This window comes from Salmo salar, chromosome ssa09 (genome assembly GCF_905237065.1).
Source record: "Salmo salar chromosome ssa09, Ssal_v3.1, whole genome shotgun sequence".
NCBI classification, from domain to species: domain Eukaryota; kingdom Metazoa; phylum Chordata; class Actinopteri; order Salmoniformes; family Salmonidae; genus Salmo; species Salmo salar.
Window position 1 is genome coordinate 18,312,326 of NC_059450.1, and position 21,356 is coordinate 18,333,681.

General features: G+C 43.2%; 2 protein-coding genes across 3 annotated transcripts in view; one reads left to right on the forward strand and one right to left on the reverse strand.

Moving 5' to 3' along the window:
- The first annotated feature begins 527 nt into the window (after nucleotides 1-527).
- LOC106610880 (coiled-coil domain-containing protein 28B) lies at nucleotides 528-6,811 on the forward strand. Of its 2 annotated transcripts, none has more exons than XM_014210531.2 (6): nucleotides 528-764; nucleotides 2,485-2,785; nucleotides 2,924-3,093; nucleotides 3,256-3,410; nucleotides 4,476-4,498; nucleotides 4,636-6,811. In XM_014210531.2, exons 2-6 carry the CDS (start codon nucleotides 2,547-2,549, stop codon nucleotides 4,688-4,690), a joined length of 642 nt encoding a protein of 213 aa, XP_014066006.1. In that variant the 5' UTR covers nucleotides 528-764; nucleotides 2,485-2,546; the 3' UTR covers nucleotides 4,691-6,811. The 2 variants fall into 2 exon arrangements, with proteins under 2 accessions (XP_014066006.1, XP_014066007.1); XM_014210532.2 differs by having other exon boundaries at nucleotides 531-764; nucleotides 2,405-2,785.
- A 266-nt stretch (nucleotides 6,812-7,077) lies between these two features.
- LOC106610878 (TOG array regulator of axonemal microtubules protein 1) overlaps nucleotides 7,078-21,356 on the reverse strand; it is a 40,989-nt gene continuing 26,710 nt past the window's right edge. The window contains 18 exon segments of the mRNA XM_014210526.2: nucleotides 7,078-8,174; nucleotides 8,176-8,285; nucleotides 8,597-8,683; nucleotides 8,796-9,015; nucleotides 10,897-11,077; nucleotides 11,495-11,610; nucleotides 12,200-12,326; nucleotides 12,433-12,591; nucleotides 12,774-13,009; nucleotides 13,268-13,373; nucleotides 13,593-13,716; nucleotides 18,081-18,311; nucleotides 18,455-18,626; nucleotides 18,787-18,956; nucleotides 19,948-20,013; nucleotides 20,148-20,318; nucleotides 20,407-20,507; nucleotides 20,684-20,910. Of these exon segments, the coding sequence (XP_014066001.2) occupies nucleotides 8,025-8,174; nucleotides 8,176-8,285; nucleotides 8,597-8,683; nucleotides 8,796-9,015; nucleotides 10,897-11,077; nucleotides 11,495-11,610; nucleotides 12,200-12,326; nucleotides 12,433-12,591; nucleotides 12,774-13,009; nucleotides 13,268-13,373; nucleotides 13,593-13,716; nucleotides 18,081-18,311; nucleotides 18,455-18,626; nucleotides 18,787-18,956; nucleotides 19,948-20,013; nucleotides 20,148-20,318; nucleotides 20,407-20,507; nucleotides 20,684-20,910 (2,754 nt within the window). The 3' untranslated portion in view covers nucleotides 7,078-8,024.

The following is a 21,356-nucleotide window of genomic DNA, read 5'->3' on the forward strand; positions in this document are numbered from 1 at the left end:
ACCACGCTGTCTGATGTCTTCTCTTTCCCACTAGAGGGCTCCATACCACTCCTACAACTCTAACTTCTTTTCACCAACAATGTCAATATAATTCCTATTTCAGTATAATCAAAGAATGATTATTAACATTAAGAATGTGTCAATATCACAGATTGTTTCTCATTATTTAAAAATGTGACTATTTGCAGAAGACATGGCTCTCTAAAGTTGCTAATAACTTGTGAAAAATAAAACATTTTACTAGGGGCCTAAACCCACTCCAGGCTGGTGGCATTGTTCTGAAGTATTGGTATTTTTCCAATGCTATCTTTCAAAAGAATCTTCTATACAACCGTTTTTTCTTGGCAAGCAGGTCCACCTGACACAGCCGCATTGAATGCACTGCAGCATCTTTCAACAACGTGCTCTTGGGACCAAATTATCTGGCTTGCACTCTCCATCCATGAGCATGACCACTCAGACTTGTTGTGATGGGACAATTATAGTGCATGTTCCCGCTCATTGGATCATTTCCCAGTGGAAGAAATGTGGTGTCTGGCCCTTTAAGTGCAGGATAAAGACGTATAGCTCCGTGGTGAGTGAGCTCCATTGCCGCGTCTGGGATTTTATTTTGCGTTTTTTATGTGGCTGTTGTCCACGACTCATGTATTATTTTTTTCAATTAATTAACCGTTATGAAGAAGATGTGTATGAGATGATAAACATTCTTCGGGGGAAAGTGACGCGGTGTTCGTTTGACAGATTTTTCGTGCGTAATACACTCGGTAAGTGATCTATTGTCTTCTGATAGACGCATTTGTTCATGTCATTTACATGGTTTACTTCAAATACGCCATTGATATGTTTTATATATAATGCACTCCTTTTTTCTTTTTAGTTTACATTATTGCGAGTGAATTTATTTATTGCACAGCTTAGTGGTGGATCAAGTTGACTGTGTGGTTAGTGGCCATCTTTGGACCACAGTAGTCCTCTGATTTAAGTTCAGATGAGGATGGCTATAGCCTATTCTGTATCCCTTTTTATTATTCAGTGTATGAAATAATAATGAATTAACCATTTATAATACAACAACCGGATATGAGATGTTCTACTATTTGGGCTAGGCTATAAAAAGAAGAACCGTGCGCATCAACGTCCTAGAATAAACACGTCTCTGGTCCAATCCACTGTCATTATCTCTTGCCCATGCAGCCATCAGTAAAAAACCTTTTATTAAATTAAATATATTTTAATACATTTAAAGCAATATGTTTGTGGGATGCACACATTCATCTGATTTCTTGAAGTTAAAAATAGTATTGGTAACAGTGAAATTTAGGTCTACAAGATCTCACTAATCACTCCCAAGTAATATAAAGTTGTGAACATAACTTCTGTCATTTTTGCCAATATGATTGATTGTCCACGTGTTTTCAGCTACATCAGTTGAAAGACTTGTTTGCAATATGTTGTCAGACCAATTACAAGGACATGATGTATTCTAAAAAATACCTCAGTGGAACTGTTTCACACAGGCCTATTATACAGGGACAGACGTTCTAAAATGAACCCTCATCATTTGTTTTTCCCATAAGCCTATAGTATTACCTGGATGTGTGACTTTGTTCACCTTGAACATTTACAAAGCTCGTCCAAATTATGAATATTAGGTTTGGTACATTCACCCTGGCAGCCATCCAGCCATGAATCCTCATGCAGTGAACCGCTTTGTTGTTTGCCAGAGGATCTTGTGTCAGTGATAAGAGGCTGCATCAATTTAGCAGCCTGGTAGTATCCAAGATACAGCAAGTGCTACCATTTGAAATGAGAGAATTACATCAATTTTACTTTATAATTTTTTTAGCGCTTTCTCTCCTCAATTTCATGCTGTCCAATTGGTAGTTATAGTCTTGTTTCATCACTGCAACTCCCGTACGGACTCAGGAGAGGCAAAGGTCGAGAGCCGTGCGTCCTCCGAAACACAACCCAACCAAGCCGCACTGGTTCTTGACACAATGTCCACTTAACCCGAAGCCAGCTGCACCAATGCACTGGAGGAAACACAGTACACCAGGTGACAGTGTCAGCGTGCACTGTGCCCAGCCCGCCACAGGAGTCGCTATTGCGCGTCCTGGACGACACCGGGCCAATTGTGCACTGCCCCATGGGTCTCCCAGTCTGGACTCCCAGCCTGGACTCGAACCCAGAATCTCTAGTGGCACACTGCGATGCAGTACCTTAGACCACTGCGCCACTCAGGAGGCCATCAATTTGACATTTAGCAGGTCTACCAAGTAAAATGTCTGTTATTGGGTGGTGGTTCACTCTTTCCCTTTGGCGTCTTAGTCATTATTTTACATGTTCCTAGCTTACAACCAATGGAGAAACTCTTATGCATTATACTTAACATGCATTTCCTTAGACCCTGTTTATCCTCCAAGCCCTCTGCAGTCCTGTCAGGGAGTGGAAGTGCTAGCGCCTGACTTCCTACCGTTATTACAGGACGTCCTGAAGCTCAGGCAGGGTCCACTCATCTTACCCAGAGGACTTCACACTAACAAGCCATGGAGGACAAGCGTAAGAAGCGGAGCCCCAAAGTGTCTCTACCCCAGCCCCCTCCTCCCCCGGTCAACCCCCGTAAACTCTCAGTCCTCCCCTCCAGCAAGAGTGCCACCTTCTCCCTTGGCCTCCCCCAACCCCCCTCCCCAAAAAACAGAGGCAAGTTCAAGAGGTCCATTGGGGCAGTAGGACAGTCCAAAGATGTGCTCAGTGTGGTCGTAGCAGCTCCACCAAAAACCACAAGGTTTGTAACAGTCCCAATGTCTACTTTAATGAGTCAAATGAGTTGGATTGACAAAATGTATATTGGAGGTTGGATTAATGGATTAATGTAAAAGTTCTGTTTACTGTTATTTCCTGTTGTCTGGTCTGTCTTCACCAGGCCTCACAAGGAGAAGGCCAGGGCTCCCCAGCCAGCAGGGCCCAGTAAGATGGCCCAGTCCTCCCCGCTGCAGCACTCCTTTCTCACGGATGTGTCTGATGTGAGAGAGATGGAGGGAGGCCTCCTCAACCTGCTCAATGACTTCCACTCCGGAAAACTGCAGGCTTTTGGTAAGATGACCATGGACCACCCAGTGAATACTGAGACACAGTTACGCAGTGGAAACGCAGCCATTTGTTTGACATTGTGCCATAGTACCATGGTCACGTAGGAAGTTATGTCCCTTCGACAGATATGTGAAGGTGTGAATGACGCTTGCTGTGTCCTCTCAGGGAAGGTTTGCTCCTTTGAGCAGCTGGAGCATGTGCGTGAAATGCAGGAGAAGCTTGCACGGCTACACTTCAGCCTGGACAGCCATGTGGAGGAGCTGTCGGAGGACAAGAGGAAGTGTGCCTCTGACCACAACCTGGAGCACCTGCTCTGCAATGTAAGCACCTAACTTAACACTCTCTACAGTACTCAATCAATGATTTACTCACACTGTAGTACACAGCTCACCACATTTATGTCCTTACCCAGAACATATCCATTGGGCAAAAACTGGTTGAATCAACATTGTTTACACATAATTTCAACAAAACAAATGTGATGTGATGACGTTGAATCAACGTGGAAACTGATTGGATTTGGGGGGAAAAGTAATTAACTCAAGGGAATTTCGTCTATTTTTCAACAAACAAACAAACTAAATCCAATGACGTGACATGTTTTGTTGATTTCACAATGAATTCACGTTAGTTGAAAACTCAATCGAATGTACATCAAAACTAGACATTGAACTGAAGTCTGTGCCCAGTGGGTAGAGTCATATTGAGCCACACTGTAGTCAAGTGCAAGGGTTATTTACATGCTGTTTTTAAATACACAGAATATGGTTATTCCCATACATTGTTTACATCCTAAGCAGATGCTCTTGAGTCATATTTTCCCTCCAGCACACTGCTGTCTATTGGACAACATCTAGTCCAAAGATGTGATAATTAATAATACATGCTTTTCACATACTATCCAGGTACACAGTAGTTGGCTGTGGAGTGGCAGCAAACATTGAGAACGACAGACCAGAGACAATTTGACCTTCGGCCCAAAATGTCAAATGTGTCTATTGTTAGTTTGATTTCTAGCATCCACTGCTGTGGTGTGGTATTTGTGCTGGGTGGTGTGAAAGCCATTCAGCTCATTAGAGATATAGGTGCCAAGAATACTCTGTAGCCATAGCAGCAAAGAATAATGTAGCAGCAAAACAGATGGGCTGTGAAATGACATTTTCACTGTGTAGATTAGCTAGAAGAATTTAATTTAATAATATGGGTTTATTTAGGGCTTACTAACAGTGATACAATGATTGATGTGGTGAAATGGTGTTGAATATTGATCTAACATTCTGTAGGCTATTGTTGTGCAAGTCTATGCTTCTATCTAATGAATTTTGACTCCGATTACCTCAACGTTGGACTACATAATCTGATCATGTTCTTCATTTCCCCATCAGCTGGAGGAACTCAGCAGCTCAATGTATCCTTTTCTAAAAGTTGTCTCATAATCTCTGGGATTCAGCTGGCTCACCTGGGAAAACACTGGCTTTGAATCATCTATATTTATCTTAAATCCTTAACGTGTCTGTGTTGGATCCTTAATGTACCTGTGTCCAGACAAAAACTACACCTGGCTGAAAACCAGGACCTGCCCAAGACGTCTGGACCTTGACAAGGGAGATCAGGATGACAGATTGCTCATCTTCCCACGACGACGAGGAAAAGTTGCCATGATGTTGATCCAACTGCCTTAGCACCAAAACTGGGCCAAATAAAGCCCCTGATTAAATCATGATTTGTATATGATTGATTCAATCAGGTGTCAACTGTCAAGCACATCAACTGTGATCGGGCGATAAGTACTCCACATTCATAGCACAAGTTCTGCTTATTTTAGTTATTGCACTGTGCTTTAGCCTACATCTTTTGTCAAGGAATATTCCGAAAGTTAAAGAATAGCCTTTGAACTTATACTTGTATAGAGTGCAGCGGCAGGATATGTTAATGAATCCTGTTATTTGTGTGTGTGTGTGTGTGTGTGAACATCTGTAAAGGAGACAAGATATCCACCATCTTTATCAAACTCCCTGTTTCAGAGGCACACATACTTTATAATATAAAGGAGAACATTTGCTGTAATGTTAGGCATTGATATTGATATTGTGCATTTTCTCATTCATCGTCATATGATCATGTCTTTACTGAAATTAAGGACATCGTTATATATCTTTGATTGCTAAATATATGTACACAGCCATATAATCAACTGTAGCAAAAATAACATGTTATAGCCCATGCTGTCAGTCACTGTGGGTCAGCTCAGCACCTTTGGATGTTCGTCCTGAGTTTAATACCTTCTAGCAAAACATGTATTATGATTAGGAGGAACACACTGGATGTGGTGGTTAGAAATACAATGTTTATAAATCTTTTATGCTTTATAAAGCAGAAGAGAGTACTTGGAACAGTGTGAGATATAAATGGTATATTTTGGTGAAATTGAAATATGTGAGGTAATGTCTAAAATTGATTACTACAGTCTGAAAATGTCATTGTAGTTTCTCAAACTGGACATTTTCTCACAGCTATGTCAAGAAATTGTTCAACCAAGGTGTAATGAAACTTGCTGGCTCTGCATTGGCACTGAGCTGCTTTAGCTTAGAATATTCAGGCATTTGAGGCTCAGCAGTAGCAACCCTCCAAAGCACAACAGCCCAACCAGCCACTGCAATGCTGTAAAACGGATGGACAAACAGGCCATGGCTATTTACCCTTATCTACGAATGGTAGATGTACAATGAAATTGTGGGTGCGAACATCTGATGCATGTGTATGAAGAGAACATGTTGTAGAAACACACACACTGCAAGAAGATACTACATTCAAAGAACATTATGCAGAATGTCTCGGGTTGAGTCCAAAGAGTGTTGTACTAGTCAAGTCATTTTGGGACTTAATTTTTTGCAAAGTAGTTTAAACTCTTCATGTTAGAAACCAATTAGCATCATTTTCACAAGGCAGCTGCTCTCCATTTGCTGTGATTTTCATACAAGTTGCTAAACTCTAAACCAAACTAGTATGCCTAGATCTTCTACTCATTTCTAAGATGATTAATGTGTCATTGGTTTTAAAAGTTCTGCATGTAGTGTGTATGGGACCAGAGAGTAACTTTCTTTGGTCCATTAGAAGTGTAAGATACGGCACCTTTGTTTTACTTCACCTTGCCAAGCCTACCTCTTTTTCCAATATGGCCTGGACCTGAGTCCTATAAGAACTGTAGCTTCTGACTACTAGGACCCTGTTACATATCTGTCAATGAGAACTACCTTCTCAAGGAACTTGACATTTTATACAATCTTGTCTTTTGCTTTGCTATTAAGGCCATGTGTTTTGCGCATTTTTGTCACATGACCAGGGGTGTATTCATTACAGAAATAGTTTACGGTTTAGGAACCAAACGGAATAAAACGGGGAGGGACCTACCTGTCCAATAGAAACTCTCATTTGCATTTTCCGTTTGGAGTAAACGGTTTTGTTGCAAAACGAATCGACGTAATTACTACACCTCTGGATTTTTTCAAGATTTAACAAAAGGTCCCCATCTCTTTATATGTCAGATGGTCCAGCACCATCTTTAGACAATTGCTTACATTTCTGGAAAATGCTTAAAATAAAGGTTAAAATCTAGGTCATGTGACATGAAAGCCCAAAACACAGGGCCCTAACTTTGTCATTTAACCCCTGCAAAACTAATTGTATTTATTTACTTGTAAATAAAAGCAAATCAGTGACAGTAGTCTTGTTTTAACTGACTCAGATGCTCAGTCTTGCATGTAGTGATTGAAATAGATCCTTACCTTACAGCGCCATCTTCCTCAAGATTGTTAAAGACCAGGCACACACGTTATCCTCTTTTTTCCCTTTGGGGGACACGAGGCAACAAGGCCAACCACACCGACGCATTACAATGATCGTATAAGCAGGCAAGTGGTTTTCCTCGCGATGGAGTTATTCTCACTCATTTTTAGGCATAAGAATTAAACCAACTGGAGCACTTAGTTTACAGAAATAAACACTTTATTTATATATCAATCTCGGTCTTTCCTCTCGTTAATAGACAAGTTTAATATAATTTAAACAGAATTGTGAAAGGCTACTTCAAGACTGGCACTATACTGAAACAGAATCACAGACCTGGGCTTTACTGTCTCTGTATCATTGTTAGTTTAAAGCTAAATGGTTTCAACGTTATACCCACCCAGTATTGTTGGTTTAGGCATCAGTGTACATATAGAATCTTTAAGAAAAGTATTTTTTTTGATTCCCTGTCAGTACATTTTGGTTATAAAACAACAACAAAAATAAGACGTCACAAACACCACTTCAACAAATTGTTACAATAGGACTTACAAACTGCAACATTGTACAGCATACAAATTAGGCTAATACTGTGCAATCACACATTTGAGCTAAACAAAAGTCATTTGTAATCATTAATCTTCACTGACAAATCTTTAAAACAACTGCATAAGACATCTTAGAAATATCACATATTACATTTAAAGAAACAGCAAAAATATACATATTTGGGTCCTGTTTCCTTTTTGTGCATTTCAATGGTACATTCTTCGTCATGTTGTCTCAGCGTACAATAAGATTCATAAACGGCGACAATCATATTACGATACATCAAATGCAATATACACGACAACTATAATGACAGTGAGCGACTTCTTCAAAGTGCAAAGAGAAGCAGGTTGTTGAGAATAAGACCTGATGCCAACAGCTGAAGTCTGTCTGCCTGTCTGCGCTCCTTTATTGAAGAATACCCTAACTCGCTGAGAAGAGAGTTGATTTAAGGGCTCTCATCTTAAAAGACTTTCTATACTCTAATGTAAAAAAAAGTGCAGGCACTATTAGAAATGCAGAACATCTCTGTCTTCAAGTAAGGTCAGTGTTTCTGTTCTTCTGTCTGGAGGGGTTTGGTTGTGATTTCTGACGGGCCCTCAGGGGGAGGGGAGGGTCCTCAGGAACTCGTTGAGGCCCTTGTGGACATTGGCATGCTGGGAGGCGGCGCACTCTGCCAGCCCAGGCCCCATGTGGGTGTAAAGGGCTTGGCACAGGTTGGCAGTGGCCCCCCGCACGCTGCCGCCCCCGGCCGTGGACGGTGCCACTGTGGCTGGATGTGCCCAGGAGGTGCCACAGCAGGGGTAACACCTTCTGTTCCACCACCTGGGGCTTACGAGGATATAGCTCTGTCACCAGATCTGAAAGACAGGCCAGAAGAGGAGGGAAGAGAAGTGGGGGGAGGAAGGAAGGGAAGTGGGGGGGGGGAGTCAAACACGTAACAAGGAGCTTATGAAATGCTGAGAGCATATGGCACTGACACATCTGTTTCTCGCTCCTTTTAAGAGGCTAAAGACTCCATGGAGGGCAGGCAGAAAGACACTTGCCATTGCACTGTTGCTTAGCAGCTGTTGTAAACTCAGATCCTAATCCAAAAGTTTACAAAGTATCATCTACATAACCTAGGTTGCTAAGGGGATTTATCTCAAGCAAACTGTTTCAGTGAAAATACCTGCAACCTTCTCTATGAGATCCACTTTAGCCTTGCCACTCAGGAACTGGGCCTTGGTGCAGAAAGGCTGGAGGAGGAGGGTTTTATCTGTGAACAAAGTAAAGGACAAGTCAGAGCCGGTCATCCTCTCAGCTATGTCCCAGCCTCGCATGGAACCTCAAACTAGATGAGGTGATCTCAAACATCATCAGACACCTACCAAGGTTTTGGATGAGTGCATGGATGGCTCCAATGGCAGCTCTGTAGATAGCGTTGTTCTTGGAGTTGAGGTGATTGTCCACGATGGCCGGTACCAGGATGTAGACTACCTGGGCAAGGTTATCCTTCATCACAGTGATGATCTTCTGCAGAGACTCCAGAGCGAACAAGTTGACTTTACTGTTGGACTCCTGCAGTCTGGCCTTAAAGGCATCAAACACCTGGGAGAGAAGCATTACTATAGATTCAACTATGACCTACTTACATAGGTACTCTTATCTAGGGGCATTTGCATGGTCTATATTTGGTCAATAAAAGTTATAGCTAGTATTCTTTGTGATAGTCAGAGGACTTCGGCAATTGGCAGCTTAGGGTATATAATCGCACGGGTTGATTCATAACCTCCAGTCTCTGCAGTTATACCCGCGAGGCGGGCGGGTTTAGGGTCATGGAATATTGTGTGGATGAAAGGCGGGTGGGTGGCGGACGGGTTGAATAAAAAGAAACAAGGCTCGAAATGAACGCTTGTCCTCAAAACAATTGTTGGACAAGAAGAATGTAGATTTCAATTGTCTGAATGGACATGTAAAAAGGCATGATCCTTGTCATATTAGTAACCCATGCTAGTTGGTGCATCTTTAGATCTCCCCTCTTTCTTAATTCTAACGGATATTTTCATCTCGGAAAAGATGAAACCACTAGCTCGTGCAGTGCGCTATTGAGAATGATGTTTCCCCGCTAATTGCATTTTGGAACATTTGAGCCTTCTGCCACCATTTTTAATTTATTTTATTTACTTTTACCCCCTTTTTCGTGGTATCCAATTGGTAGTTACAGTCTTGTCTCATCGCTGCAACTCTGGTACAGACTTGGGAAAGGCGAAGGTCGAGAGCCATACGTCCTCCGAAACACAACCCAACCAAGCAGCACTGCTTCTTGACACAATGCCCGCTTAACCCGGAAGCCAGCTGCACCAATGTGTCGGAGTAAACACCGTGCACCCAGTGACCGTGTCAGCGTGCATGCGCCCAGCCCGGCACAGGAGTCGCTAGAGCGCGATGGGACAAGGGCATCCCTGCCGGCCAAACCCTCCCCTAACCCAGGCGACGCTGGGCCAATTGTGCGCTGCCCCATGGGCCTCCCAGGTCACGGCAGGCTGCGACAGAGCCTGGACTCGAACCAGGATCTCTAGTGACGCAGCTAGCAACTGCGATGCAGTGCGTTAGGGCGTCCAGAGTGGCGCAGTGGTCTATGTGCACATTGTTGAGCTAAACGGTCTGATCTGTTGCATCAGCCTCATTGCTTTAAAAAGAAAACAAAGTGTGCAGTGGTTGCATGAATTTTGAATCTGTTGTCCCAGAGTTTGTTTTGAACCATATCCATATTTATTATCCCAGCGATGACAGGACGCACTTAGTTTCGCTCCCAGGAGGGAATTGTTTTATAAAAACATAAAAAGTATTTGGTTGTAATTGCAGCCACCCTCCAGGAGAGCCTTAAAAGGGGCAATGTTGTATTTTGAGACGGGCTTGAATATGCAAAGTCAATAGCCAGTGTGTATCCTGCATTTTGGTCTGATTCTCTATGGTAAAATAAATAGTAATGCATTTTATTTTGTAAAGTAGCATCCTTGCATCATCCGATGATGTAAAAATGGTGTTACAGAACCTTTTTTCTTCTGGACAAGTAAAACAAATCTGTCCTACTTGTGCGAAGGACATGTGGCTAAAAAAGTTCATGTCAAGCCCTGCCTTAAAAAAAACGTCTAATGTAGCTATAATTGTTGTGCAATTTATATCTATAGGCTACTTTGAGATTTTTCTTTCATTATTTTAGTTTATCTGGTATTAGTGCGTAAGCCTAAGCTTTTGGGCCTAATTGTAAGCTCCACGTCTATGACTGACTGTGGCCTACAGCGCGTTTTCTATATTAGCGGGTTTGGGTTTGGTGTGGGCCTCAGATTTTCCCATTTATCACATGTAGTTGGGCGGTTGCGGATGGGTTATTAGCAATTGCGGGCAAACAAACATCTGACCCGCGAACCACTAGTATATATTATAAGGCTAAAGAATATCTGGTTTTGTTCCGATGACGTCAGTTACCGGAAAGATGCTGCCGATAACTATGTTGGGGTTATGCTCGCAGTCCACCACTAGCTGGTTGATGCCTTTGATGCGCTCTCTGAAGTCCTTTGAACCCAGCAAGGCTGTGAGCTGCTTGATGTACTCCGTCTTGTCTGCAATGCTGTGAGCTTGAGGTCTGCCGCTGTACTGCCCAGACTCCCTGCAGATACACAAACAGTAGGTAAGTCATGGAGAGTAGTTCTTACTGACGCATAAACACACTGTACATACAGTACCAGTCAAAAGGTTAGACACACCTACTCATTCAAGGGTTTTTCTTTATTTTTACATTGTAGAATAATTGTGAAGACATTAAAAATATGAAATAAACACAAATGGAATCATGTAGTAACCAGAAAAGTGTTAAACAAATCAAAATATATGAAGAAAACCCTTGGAATGAGTAGGTGTGTCCAAACTTTTGACTGGTACTGTACATTGATAAAACTGTGCTAATGCATGGACAAACAGCAAAGCTAGCCATGGCTTTAACCATAACAGTTCAGCATACTAGGGGTGTAAACTTGACGAAACTGACGTGCTACACATTTCAGTTAGTGTTGTTGTGTTTGCCCACCTGTTGACCACTTTGAGGGGTTCCCTGCTGACAGATGAGGCCCTAACTGTGCCACTGCCAGGGAGGGAACGCCGGCCCCTGGCTGACGGGGTGTCCTGGGGCATCTCTCCCAGGCCCTTCAGACCACATTAACACACATGTAACTCATGGATCACACACATGTAACCACTGCTTCCTTAAAGGCCTAGTGCAGTCAAAAATGTGATTTCCCTGTGTTTTATATACAGTATATTTCCACACTATAAGGTTGGAAAAATACTGTGAAATTGTGAAAACGCCCTTTTTGTGTAAGAACTGTTAAAAAAAATAAATGCCTGAAATTTCAGCCTGTTTTGGTGGGATGGAGTTTTGGCCTGCTTGGTAATAAATTAGTGAAAAGACCAATAAGAAAAAGAGTTCCAAACCTCTTTAGCTAGTTTTCAGTTTCCCTCTCAGACCACTCCCAGACAGTCCAAGCAAAATTCTTGTTTGAGAAATTGCTCTTTGCTAAGAATCTATTTTTGTTTCTTTTTTACCATTTTAATTGAAAACAATCACAGTAATTGATCCCCAGAAATGATTTCATATTGAGATAAAAACAGCTGCATTGGACCATAAAGTAAAAAGTGTCTTGTCTCAAAACGCAAGCCCCCAGCAGGGGGAGACAAAAACCGACAGGAATGACTCATAACAGTCACACACACCTTCTCAGACAGTGTTCTGTACCTTAGTCTTCAGTATGAAGACAGTGTCTCTGATGGGAGCCAGGTCTTTGGCAGGGATACATTTCTCCAACATCTTATCAAAATCAGGGTGCGATGACAGAAACAGCAGCATCCGGCGTCCCTGGTACCTAAGAAGAACAGCCTCAAACAATGCCACTTATTCTATTGATAACAGACACACTTACTAGCATTAAAACAGACATACATTGGTTTTAAACAGAATTCCCTCCCTACCTAGCTTCCTGGGAGGAGTCTTGTGACAGCTTGATGACGGCAGGTAGGATTCGGTCGGTGAGGTCTTTCCCTCCAGATAGGAGGCGGGCAGCGCCAATGTTCTCCATCAGGTTGACCATGTGATGACCTGCGCACTTCCTCACCACTGAGTTCAGGTGACTGGTCACAAGAGACAATATCAGGGATATGATCAGCACCACAGAAAATAAAGCCTAATGGCCCAATTTAATTATAAGATACAAGCATGATAACAATCAATATCTTCAAGCAAAGCATGCATTTCAAGTACTGGTGCTGAACTGCTGAGTGTGCTAGCTGGTGACAGTGAGTGTCTGTCTGACCTGAGGCCGCTGGTGAGCAGGGCGTTGAGGCTGCGGGTGGGGGTGCAATGTTGCACCATGCTGTCCAGCGCTGCGTCCACATTCTGCCTGATGAAGGCATTGGACTCCCCGGCCTTCTGCAGCAGAGCCTTGGCAGTGGCCTCCAGCTCCTGGTCCATCCCCTTCTGCAGTGCGGTGTAGAGCTCACCCATCGCCCCAACAGCAACACGGGACACACCCGACCGAAGGTTCCTCACCTGGGGAGCAATACACTCGGATGATGATATTGAATCAGCCATCTCACCAAGGGCTTGAAGGGTCACATTTCCTCATCAGGACGTAGGAAAAATCAGTCATCAAACGGCTAGAGTCTACAAGGACCACCCTGTACTGAATTGATTGAGGCTGAGATTATGATTAGAAGGAAGAAAATAGATTGGATGATGGTCCCCAGGAAAATGGACTGGACATTAACATTTATTTAAGACTAAAAGAATGGGGAGTCGCGGTCGTACCTCTTGGATGAGTGCGAGACAGACGTCATGCAGCCTGTTCCGCAGTACGTCCGAATGGTACAGTGTCAGACCACGGAGAAAGGTCAGCCCCTCAATCTTCTTCTCCCTTCATTAAAACATTTACAAATAGAAATTGAGTAAATCCAATCCATTGCTTATATGTATCCAAAAATTATAAATGGACATTTGACGTTGGGTCTGACTAGACAATGTCTATGTATAGCATGGGGTTAAACGCTGCCGCTGTAGTTCAGTTGGACCCCAGGAGGTTTAGCGGTTACTAAAACGTCAGCGAATAGGGATCCAAATGAAGAATAAAGCTCACCAGTCGTCTGAGTTGAGGAGTGTGAAGCTCTGTGTCAGTGCTAGCTCAGGTTTAGAGAAGGGTCGTAGTTCAGGCTGCTCTGTCAGGTCACTCTTCTGGCTGGGAGTGCCTGGGGACAACTCATCTGGAGGACACAACCACAGAATTAAATACAACACAATTATAATGGACCTTTTCCACGTTATGTTACAGCCTTATTCTATAATGGATTAAATAGTCGTCCCCCCTCATCAATCTACACACAACAGCCCATAATGAAAAATGAAAAACTGAATATCACATTTACATAAGTATTCAGACCCTTTACTCAGTACTTTGTTGAAGAACCTTCTGCAGTGATTACAGCCTCGAGTCTTCTTGGGTTTGACGCTACAAGCTTGGCACACCTGTATTTGGGGAGTTTCTCCCATTCTTCTCTGCAGATCCTCTCATGCTCTGTCAGGTTGGATTGGGAGTGACGCTGCACAACTATATTCAGGTCAATCCAGAGATGTTCGATCGGGTTCAAGTCCGGGCTCTGGCTGGGCCACTCCAGGACATTCAGAGACTTGTCCCGAAGCCACTCCTGCGTTGTATTGGCTGTGTGCTTAGGGTCGTTGTCCTGTTGGAAGGTGAACCTTCATCCCAGTCTGAGATCCTAAGCACTCTGGAGCAGGTTTTCATCAAGGATCTCTCTGTACTTTGCTCCGTTCATCTTTCCCTCGAACCTGACTAGTCTCCCTGCCGCTGAACAACATCCCAACAGCATGATGCTGCCACCACCATGCTTCACCGTAGGGATGGAGCAAGGTTTCCTTCAGATATGACGCTTGGCATTCATGCCAAAGTGTTCCATCTTGGTTTCATCAGACCAGAAAATCTTATTTCTCATGGTCTGAGTCCTTTAGGTGCCTTTTGGTAAACTCCAAGCAGGCTGTCATGTGACTTTTACTAAGGAGTGGCTTCCGTCTGGCCACTACCATAAAGGCCTCATTGGTGGAGTGCTGCAGAGATGGTTCTCCAATCTCCACAGAGGAACTATTTTAGAGTGACCATCGGGTTCTTGGTCACCTCCCTGACCAAGGCTCAGTTTGGCCGGGCGGCCAGCTCTAGGAAGAGTCTTGGTGGTTCCAAACTTCTTACATTTAAGAATGATGGAGGCCACTGTCTTCTTGGGAACCTTCAATCCTGCAGAAATATGTTGGTACCCTTCCCCAAATCTGTGCCTCGACACAATCCAGTCTTGGAGCTCTACAGACAATTCCTTCGACCTCATGGCTTGGTTTTTGACATGCAGGTAAACATCTCAAGGATGATCAATGGAAACAGGATGCACCTGAGCTAAATTTCGAGTCTTATAGCAAAGGGTCTGAATACTTATCTAAATAATGTATCTGTTTTTGATTTTCCAAAAACCTGTTTTTGCTTTGTCATTATGGGGTATTGTGTGTAGAATTTTTTTCATTTAATCAATTTTAGAATAAGGCTTAAATGTAACAAAATGTGGAAAAAATCAAGGGGTCTGAATACTTTACGAATGCACTGTAAATCCTTTTATTTAACTAGGCAAGTCAGTTAAGAACAAATTCTTATTTACAATGACGGCCTACCCCAGTCAAACCCTCCCCTAACCCATAAGACACTGGGCCAATTGTGCCCCACCCTGTGGGACTCCTGATCACAGCCGGTTGTGATACAGCCCGGGATCGAACCAGGGTCTGTAGTGACGCCTTAGACCGCTGCGCCTCTCGAGAGAAATATCTACAGTGCCTTCAGAAAGTATTCACACCCCTTGACTTATTCCACACTTTTGTTGTGTTACAGCCTGAATTTAAAATGGATTCAATTGAATTATACACTTAATACCCCATAATGACAAAGTGAAACATGTTTTTAGAAAAGTTTGCACATTTATTGAAAATTAAATACAGAAATATTTAATTTGCATAAGTAGTCACACTCCGAGTAAACACTTTGTAGAAGCACCATTGGCAGAGATTACAGCTTTGTCTTACTGGTTAAGTCTCTAAGAGCTTTTCATACCTGGATTGTACAATATTTGCACATTATTCTTTAAAAAATTCTTCAAGCTCTGTCAAGTTGGTTGTTGATCATTGTCGTCTTCATTCAATGTCGTCTTGGTAAGCAACTCCAGTGTATATTTGGCCTTGTGTTTTAGGTTATTGTCCTGCTGAATGGTGAATTTGTCTCCCAGTGTCTGTTGAAAAGCAGACAACCAGGTTTTCCTCTAGGATTTTGCCTGTGCTTAGCTCTATTTAGTTTATTTTAATCCTAAAAAACTCCCTAGTCCTTGCCGATGACAAGCATACCCATAACACGATGCAGCCACCACCGTACTTGAAAAATGTGAAGAGTGGTACTCAGTGATGTGTTGGATTTGCCCCAAACATAACGCTTCAGGACATACATACGTCAAATCGGAGGGCCTACTGTCTGGACCTCTGGCAGTCTCTATGGGGGTACCACAGGGTTCAATTCTTGGGCCAACTCTTTTCTCTGTATACATAAATGATGTCGCTCTTGCTGCTGGTGAATCTCTGATCCACCTCTACGCAGACGACACCATTCTGTACACTTCTGGCCCTTCTTTGGACACTGTGTTAACAACCCTCCAGACGAGCTTCAATGCCATTCAACTCTCCTTCCGTGGTCTCCAACTGCTCCTAAACACAAGTAAAACTAAATGCATGCTCTTCAACCGATCGCTGCCTGCACCTGCCCGCCTGTCCAGCATCACTTCTCTGGACGGTTCTAACTTAGAATTTGTGGACAACTACAAATACCTAGGTGTCTGGTTAGACTGTAAACTCTCCTTCCAGACTCACATCAATCATCTCCAATCCAAAGTGAAATCTCGAATTGGCTTCCTATTTCGCAACAAAGCATCCTTCACTCATGCTGCCAAACATACCCTCGTAAAACTGACCATCCTACCAATCCTCGACTTCGGCGATGTCATTTACAAAATAGCTTCCAATACCCTACTCAACAAGCTGGATGCAGTCTATCACAGTGCCATCCGTTTTGTCACCAAAGCCCCATATACTACCCACCACTGCGACCTGTACGCTCTCGTTGGCTGGCCTTCGCTTCATAATCGTCGCCAAACACATTGGCTCCAGGTCATCTACAAGACCCTGCTAGGTAAAGTCCCCCCTTATCTCCGCTCACTGGTCACCATAGCAGCACCCACCTGTAGCACGCGCTCCAGCAGGTATATCTCTCTGGTCACCCCTAAAGCCAACTCCTCCTTTGGTCGTCTCTCCTTCCAGTTCTCTGCTGCCAATGACTGGAACGAACTACAAAAATCTCTGAAACTGGAAACACTTATCTCCCTCACTAGCTTTAAGCACCAGTTGTCAGAGCAGCTCACAGATCACTGCACCTGTACATAGCCCATCTATAATTTAGCCCAAACTACTACCTCTTCCCTTACTGTATCTATTTATTTTATTTATTTCACTCCCTTGCACCATATTATTTATATTTTATCTCTGAACTTTCTTCAAACTACAAATCTACCATTCCAGTGTTTTTCTTGCTATACTTTATTTACTTTGCCACCATGGCATTTTTTTGCCTTTACCTCCCTTATCTCACATCATTTGCTCACATTGTATATAATCTTATTTATTTTTTTTCTACTGCATCATTGATTGTATGTTGTTTTACTCCATGTGTAACTCTGTGTTTTTGTATGTTGTCGAACTGCTTTGCTTTATCTTGGCCAGGTCGCAATTGTAAATGAGAACTTGTTCTCAACTTGCCTACCTGGTTAAATAAAGGTGAAATAAATAAAATAAAATAAATAAAAATACAGTAAAGTACATTTCTTTGCAACAGTTTTTGCAGTTTTTTTTAGGGCCTAATTGCAAACAGGAACAACATATTTAGGCTTGCCATAACAAAGGGATTGAATACTTATTGACCAAAGACATTTCAGCTTTTCATTTTTAATTAACTTCTAAAAACATAATTCCACTTTGACATTATAGGGTATTGTGTGTAGGCCAGTGACACAAAACTGGCTGTAACACAACAAAAACGTGGAAAAAGTTATGGGGTGTGAATACTTTCTGAAGGCACTGTAAGCCTCGACAGTGACAACAACACACAGCTGAGTGTTATATTACACCTCTATTGTTACATTACAGTTCTAACAGTCACTGGCTAAATGAAGCAGCGTGCGTGGCAGGAGACCTATTAATAGAAGCTGTAAAAACAAAGCTTTGCACTCCGTCATCTAAGAGAACATCTCATTTAGTGTTGCCAAGCTCGGCTACTGTTGGAGCTGTGATGGGCTAAACCTCTTCAGAGTGACATACGATTCATCATGTTAAAAAAGTATCACTAAATTGCTCAAATGAATGAGACGTCACAAAACATACAGTTCTGTATTTAATGCTATGATGAAAAACAGCGTGGCGCCACCTTATAACTGCAAAGAGGTTAGAGATTATATGGTGACTGCCAGACTGTTCTGCTGACCTGAGCTGTGTGAGATGGACGGCCGTGTATTGCTGAAACTGGGAGCCCTCCTCAGGCGGGCCAGGGTGCTCCTGGGGTTGGGAGGGACCGTGGGGGGGCTAGGCTGGTGAGGGGGACTGAAACATTTAATCGGGCTCTGGGGTCCCTGGGGGCTGGCAGGGCTGGTGGGACACTCGTCTGGTAGAGAGTCAGCCTTGGTGGACGTCACTGTGCTACCGTTCAGATGCAAGTCTGTTAAGCGAAGAACAAACACTGTAGAGATGAACCACAAGCACATGACAACATTTTGCAACATTACAAATGCCAGTGTATCAAGGGAAACCCTGTACTAGGTTTATGAATAGTATTGGAGGGTTAAGGAAAAAACATTGGACCTTTGGAAATGGCTGCTGTATCTTCTGTAGCCAGGTCATTTTGCCCCTGTCTGAGGCGCAGGCGCATCCTGTCAGCTTTCTGACAATCTCCCAGGGTAGGCTGGCCCTCCTGCTGCGCCAATCCTTGCTGCCTCATCTTGTTCCGCGCAAACCTAGACGTTCTCACCTTTTCCTGCACACAAACACACAACACTCCAGCCAAATACATGTCACAGGTGTAACTGACTGATAGCAGTGGTAGAGGGACATTTTCTCTCAATCTGTAATACCAGTATCAGTACCAATATCAGAGGTTGTTGGTGGTGTATGTACAGTATGGTGGATCTGCTCACCCTGGCCTCCTCTGCGTCTGGGCTGTCGTCGGGGTCCAGGTGGTGGCTGAGGACAGCATGGCTGTAGATGCCAGTTGGAGGGTCACTGTGCAGCCTGGTCATACAGTCGCCCTGCTCCATCGACATGGCAACGCCTGGACGGCTGGACGGAATCACCAAGCCAAACACTCCTGCAGAGGGGGGAAGTGAGGAAGATTCAAGAGCGCTCAAGCTAATGTTTTCATTGAAACCGTTATTCAGCAAAGTTCCATATGACTACATGGAACTCTATTCGACATCAAGTAACTCACGCAAGCAGTAAAATCTGATTTAAAAAAACTAAAATACACCTTATGGAACAGTGAAGAGACACACACAGGCACAGACACACACATATGATAACATATGCACTATACACACACGTACACATGGATTTTGTGTTGTAGTAAAGTAGTGGACTGAGGGCACACACTTAATGCATTGTGAAATCTGAAATGTTATATAGTGTTTTTAATTGTATGTAACTGCCTTAATATGCCTGGACTCCATAAAGAGTCGCTGTTGCCTTGGCACTAGCTAATGGGGATCCATAATAAATACAAAGCTGAAACCTTGAGCAGTACAATGTATTTACATAGCTACAGAATACTGGAAGCAGTGATGGCTTCCAAAATATGATGCACTCTCTCCTTTTTGCAAGTCTTTCCATCTGTTACTGTGCCAAAGCTAAGTGTATTGCAAACTACAAGAGTTAATCCAAACAATTATTTGACTTGGCCCGAATACTGTGTGGCCCCCAGGCAGGGCCCTGCATGTCAGCAATCAAGTTTTCAAGATCTATAACTTTGAAAATATAGAAATACAGCCGGTATGATCCATTTTGCATCATATTCTACATTTTATTCATTTTATATGATGCAAAACGCATCATACCGGCTGTATTTCTGTATTTTGAAAATTATATATCTTTAAACCTTGATTGCTGACATGGAAAACAGTTTGGGACTATATCAACAATGGACTAATGAAGCAAATACCAAAATATGTTTTTTGGGGTGGAGGTTTCCTTTAAACACAGCCCTGAGCCAGAACACCATGACCTAAGAACACAGTATTGGACATCATGGACACCTGAACAATGGCACAGAGTCGTAAAATAAAAGGAGACAGTTAAGTACTGACCTCTACCAACCACACCTTCAGGTATGTCAGTGAGTGGTGAGTCCCTGTTGCTGTAGATCTGGGACCCTGAGGAACAGAGACGCATATCATCTTTATTTTTAAACAAGTCACTGAAACATATGGAAAACATATAGAAAAATACCCATCATTTAAAGAGAGTAATATGCGTGAATGGAGCAGACCTCCTTGCAGTGACTGACCTTTGGCAGACCTCAGGGCTTCGACTGGCTCCCGGAGGGCTGGTCTAGTTGAGGGTGGAGAGTATTCTCTAGTCCGGTCCTCTTCCTCAGGTTCCATAGGTCCGTTCGAGTACGGAACTCTTTGACCAATCACACTTACTTCAGGAATAATTTTATCCCGGAGTGGAAAGCCTAGTGAAGAAAACACACAAACACACTATTACAGCAACAGAAACAACACTAATCAGAGATCCTTTTATACGTCAAATCCTCACTGTACCTTGAAGGGCACTGACGTCCATGGAGACAGAAGACCTCAGCTTAGCAGAAGGCACTCTAGCAATGTGAGGCTTTGCTGAAGAGGAGGCAGAATTCCCAGGGCTGCTGACAGAGTTCAGAGGTCATTCACCAAAAGGGATATCATATCTATTAGACCTTGGTGTGTGTCTACTTGAAGGCGTGAATATCATAGCTTGACCCCTTTGCCCCCCAATATTCTTGAAATTGGATCTCATTTGGTTCAACTTAGAGCCTCCTTAGAATCTAGTGGAATGTACCTGGTTTTGCTGTTGAGGGTAGAGTTTGGGGGTGAGTAGATGCTGGAGAGGCCGCTCTTGCTAGCTGGGCTGGTGACAGTGGGGGAGGTTTGAGAGGGGGAGTCCAGAGCCAGCTCCAGTTTCATGGCTGAGTCTGGGCTATCTGGGTCAGGGTCTGAGCCACTCAGACTCACCTTGGCCTTCTTCTTAGCTGCACTGCAGCGCAGGGAGCGCAGAGAGTTCAGCATCTGTCAACATCAACATCACATTAGCTCATCAGTAACCCGAGAGCAAGGTAAGAGTGTGCTGTGAATACAGATACTATTTTATGCATGGGTGCATATCCATGACAACTTAGATATCAAGTCTCTTTACCCAGCACTAACATTACCACACAGATACTTAGTCCCAAATATGACCCATTTCACCACCGCTGCACTAATAAAGGGAAAACACGATCCACATTCCATCTTCGAGCACTGAGGTATCCAGAGTTTTGGGTACAGCTATGAATAAATCTCTGATGGCAAGATGGCAGCTTTCAGACAGTGTCCGAGCTACATTCAGCTGGAGACTTCACTAAGTGGTTAGAGCGTAACCGAAAGGTTGCAAGATCAAATCTCCGAGCCGACAAGGTAAAAATCAGTCGTTCTGCACCTCAACAAGGCAGTTAACCCACTGTTCCTAGGCCGTC

What these genes read in the sequence shown, in the direction of transcription:
- LOC106610880 (XM_014210531.2), top strand. Translation starts at nt 2,547, where the DNA reads ATGGAGGACAAGCGTAAGAAGCGGAGCCCCAAAGTGTCTCTACCCCAG. An exon ending in TGGAGCACCTGCTCTGCAAT is followed by an intron (nt 3,411 to 4,475) that starts GTAAGCACCTAA and finishes TTTCCCCATCAG; the next exon opens with CTGGAGGAACTCAGCAGCTC. An exon ending in GAGGAACTCAGCAGCTCAAT is followed by an intron (nt 4,499 to 4,635) that starts GTATCCTTTTCT and finishes ACCTGTGTCCAG; the next exon opens with ACAAAAACTACACCTGGCTG.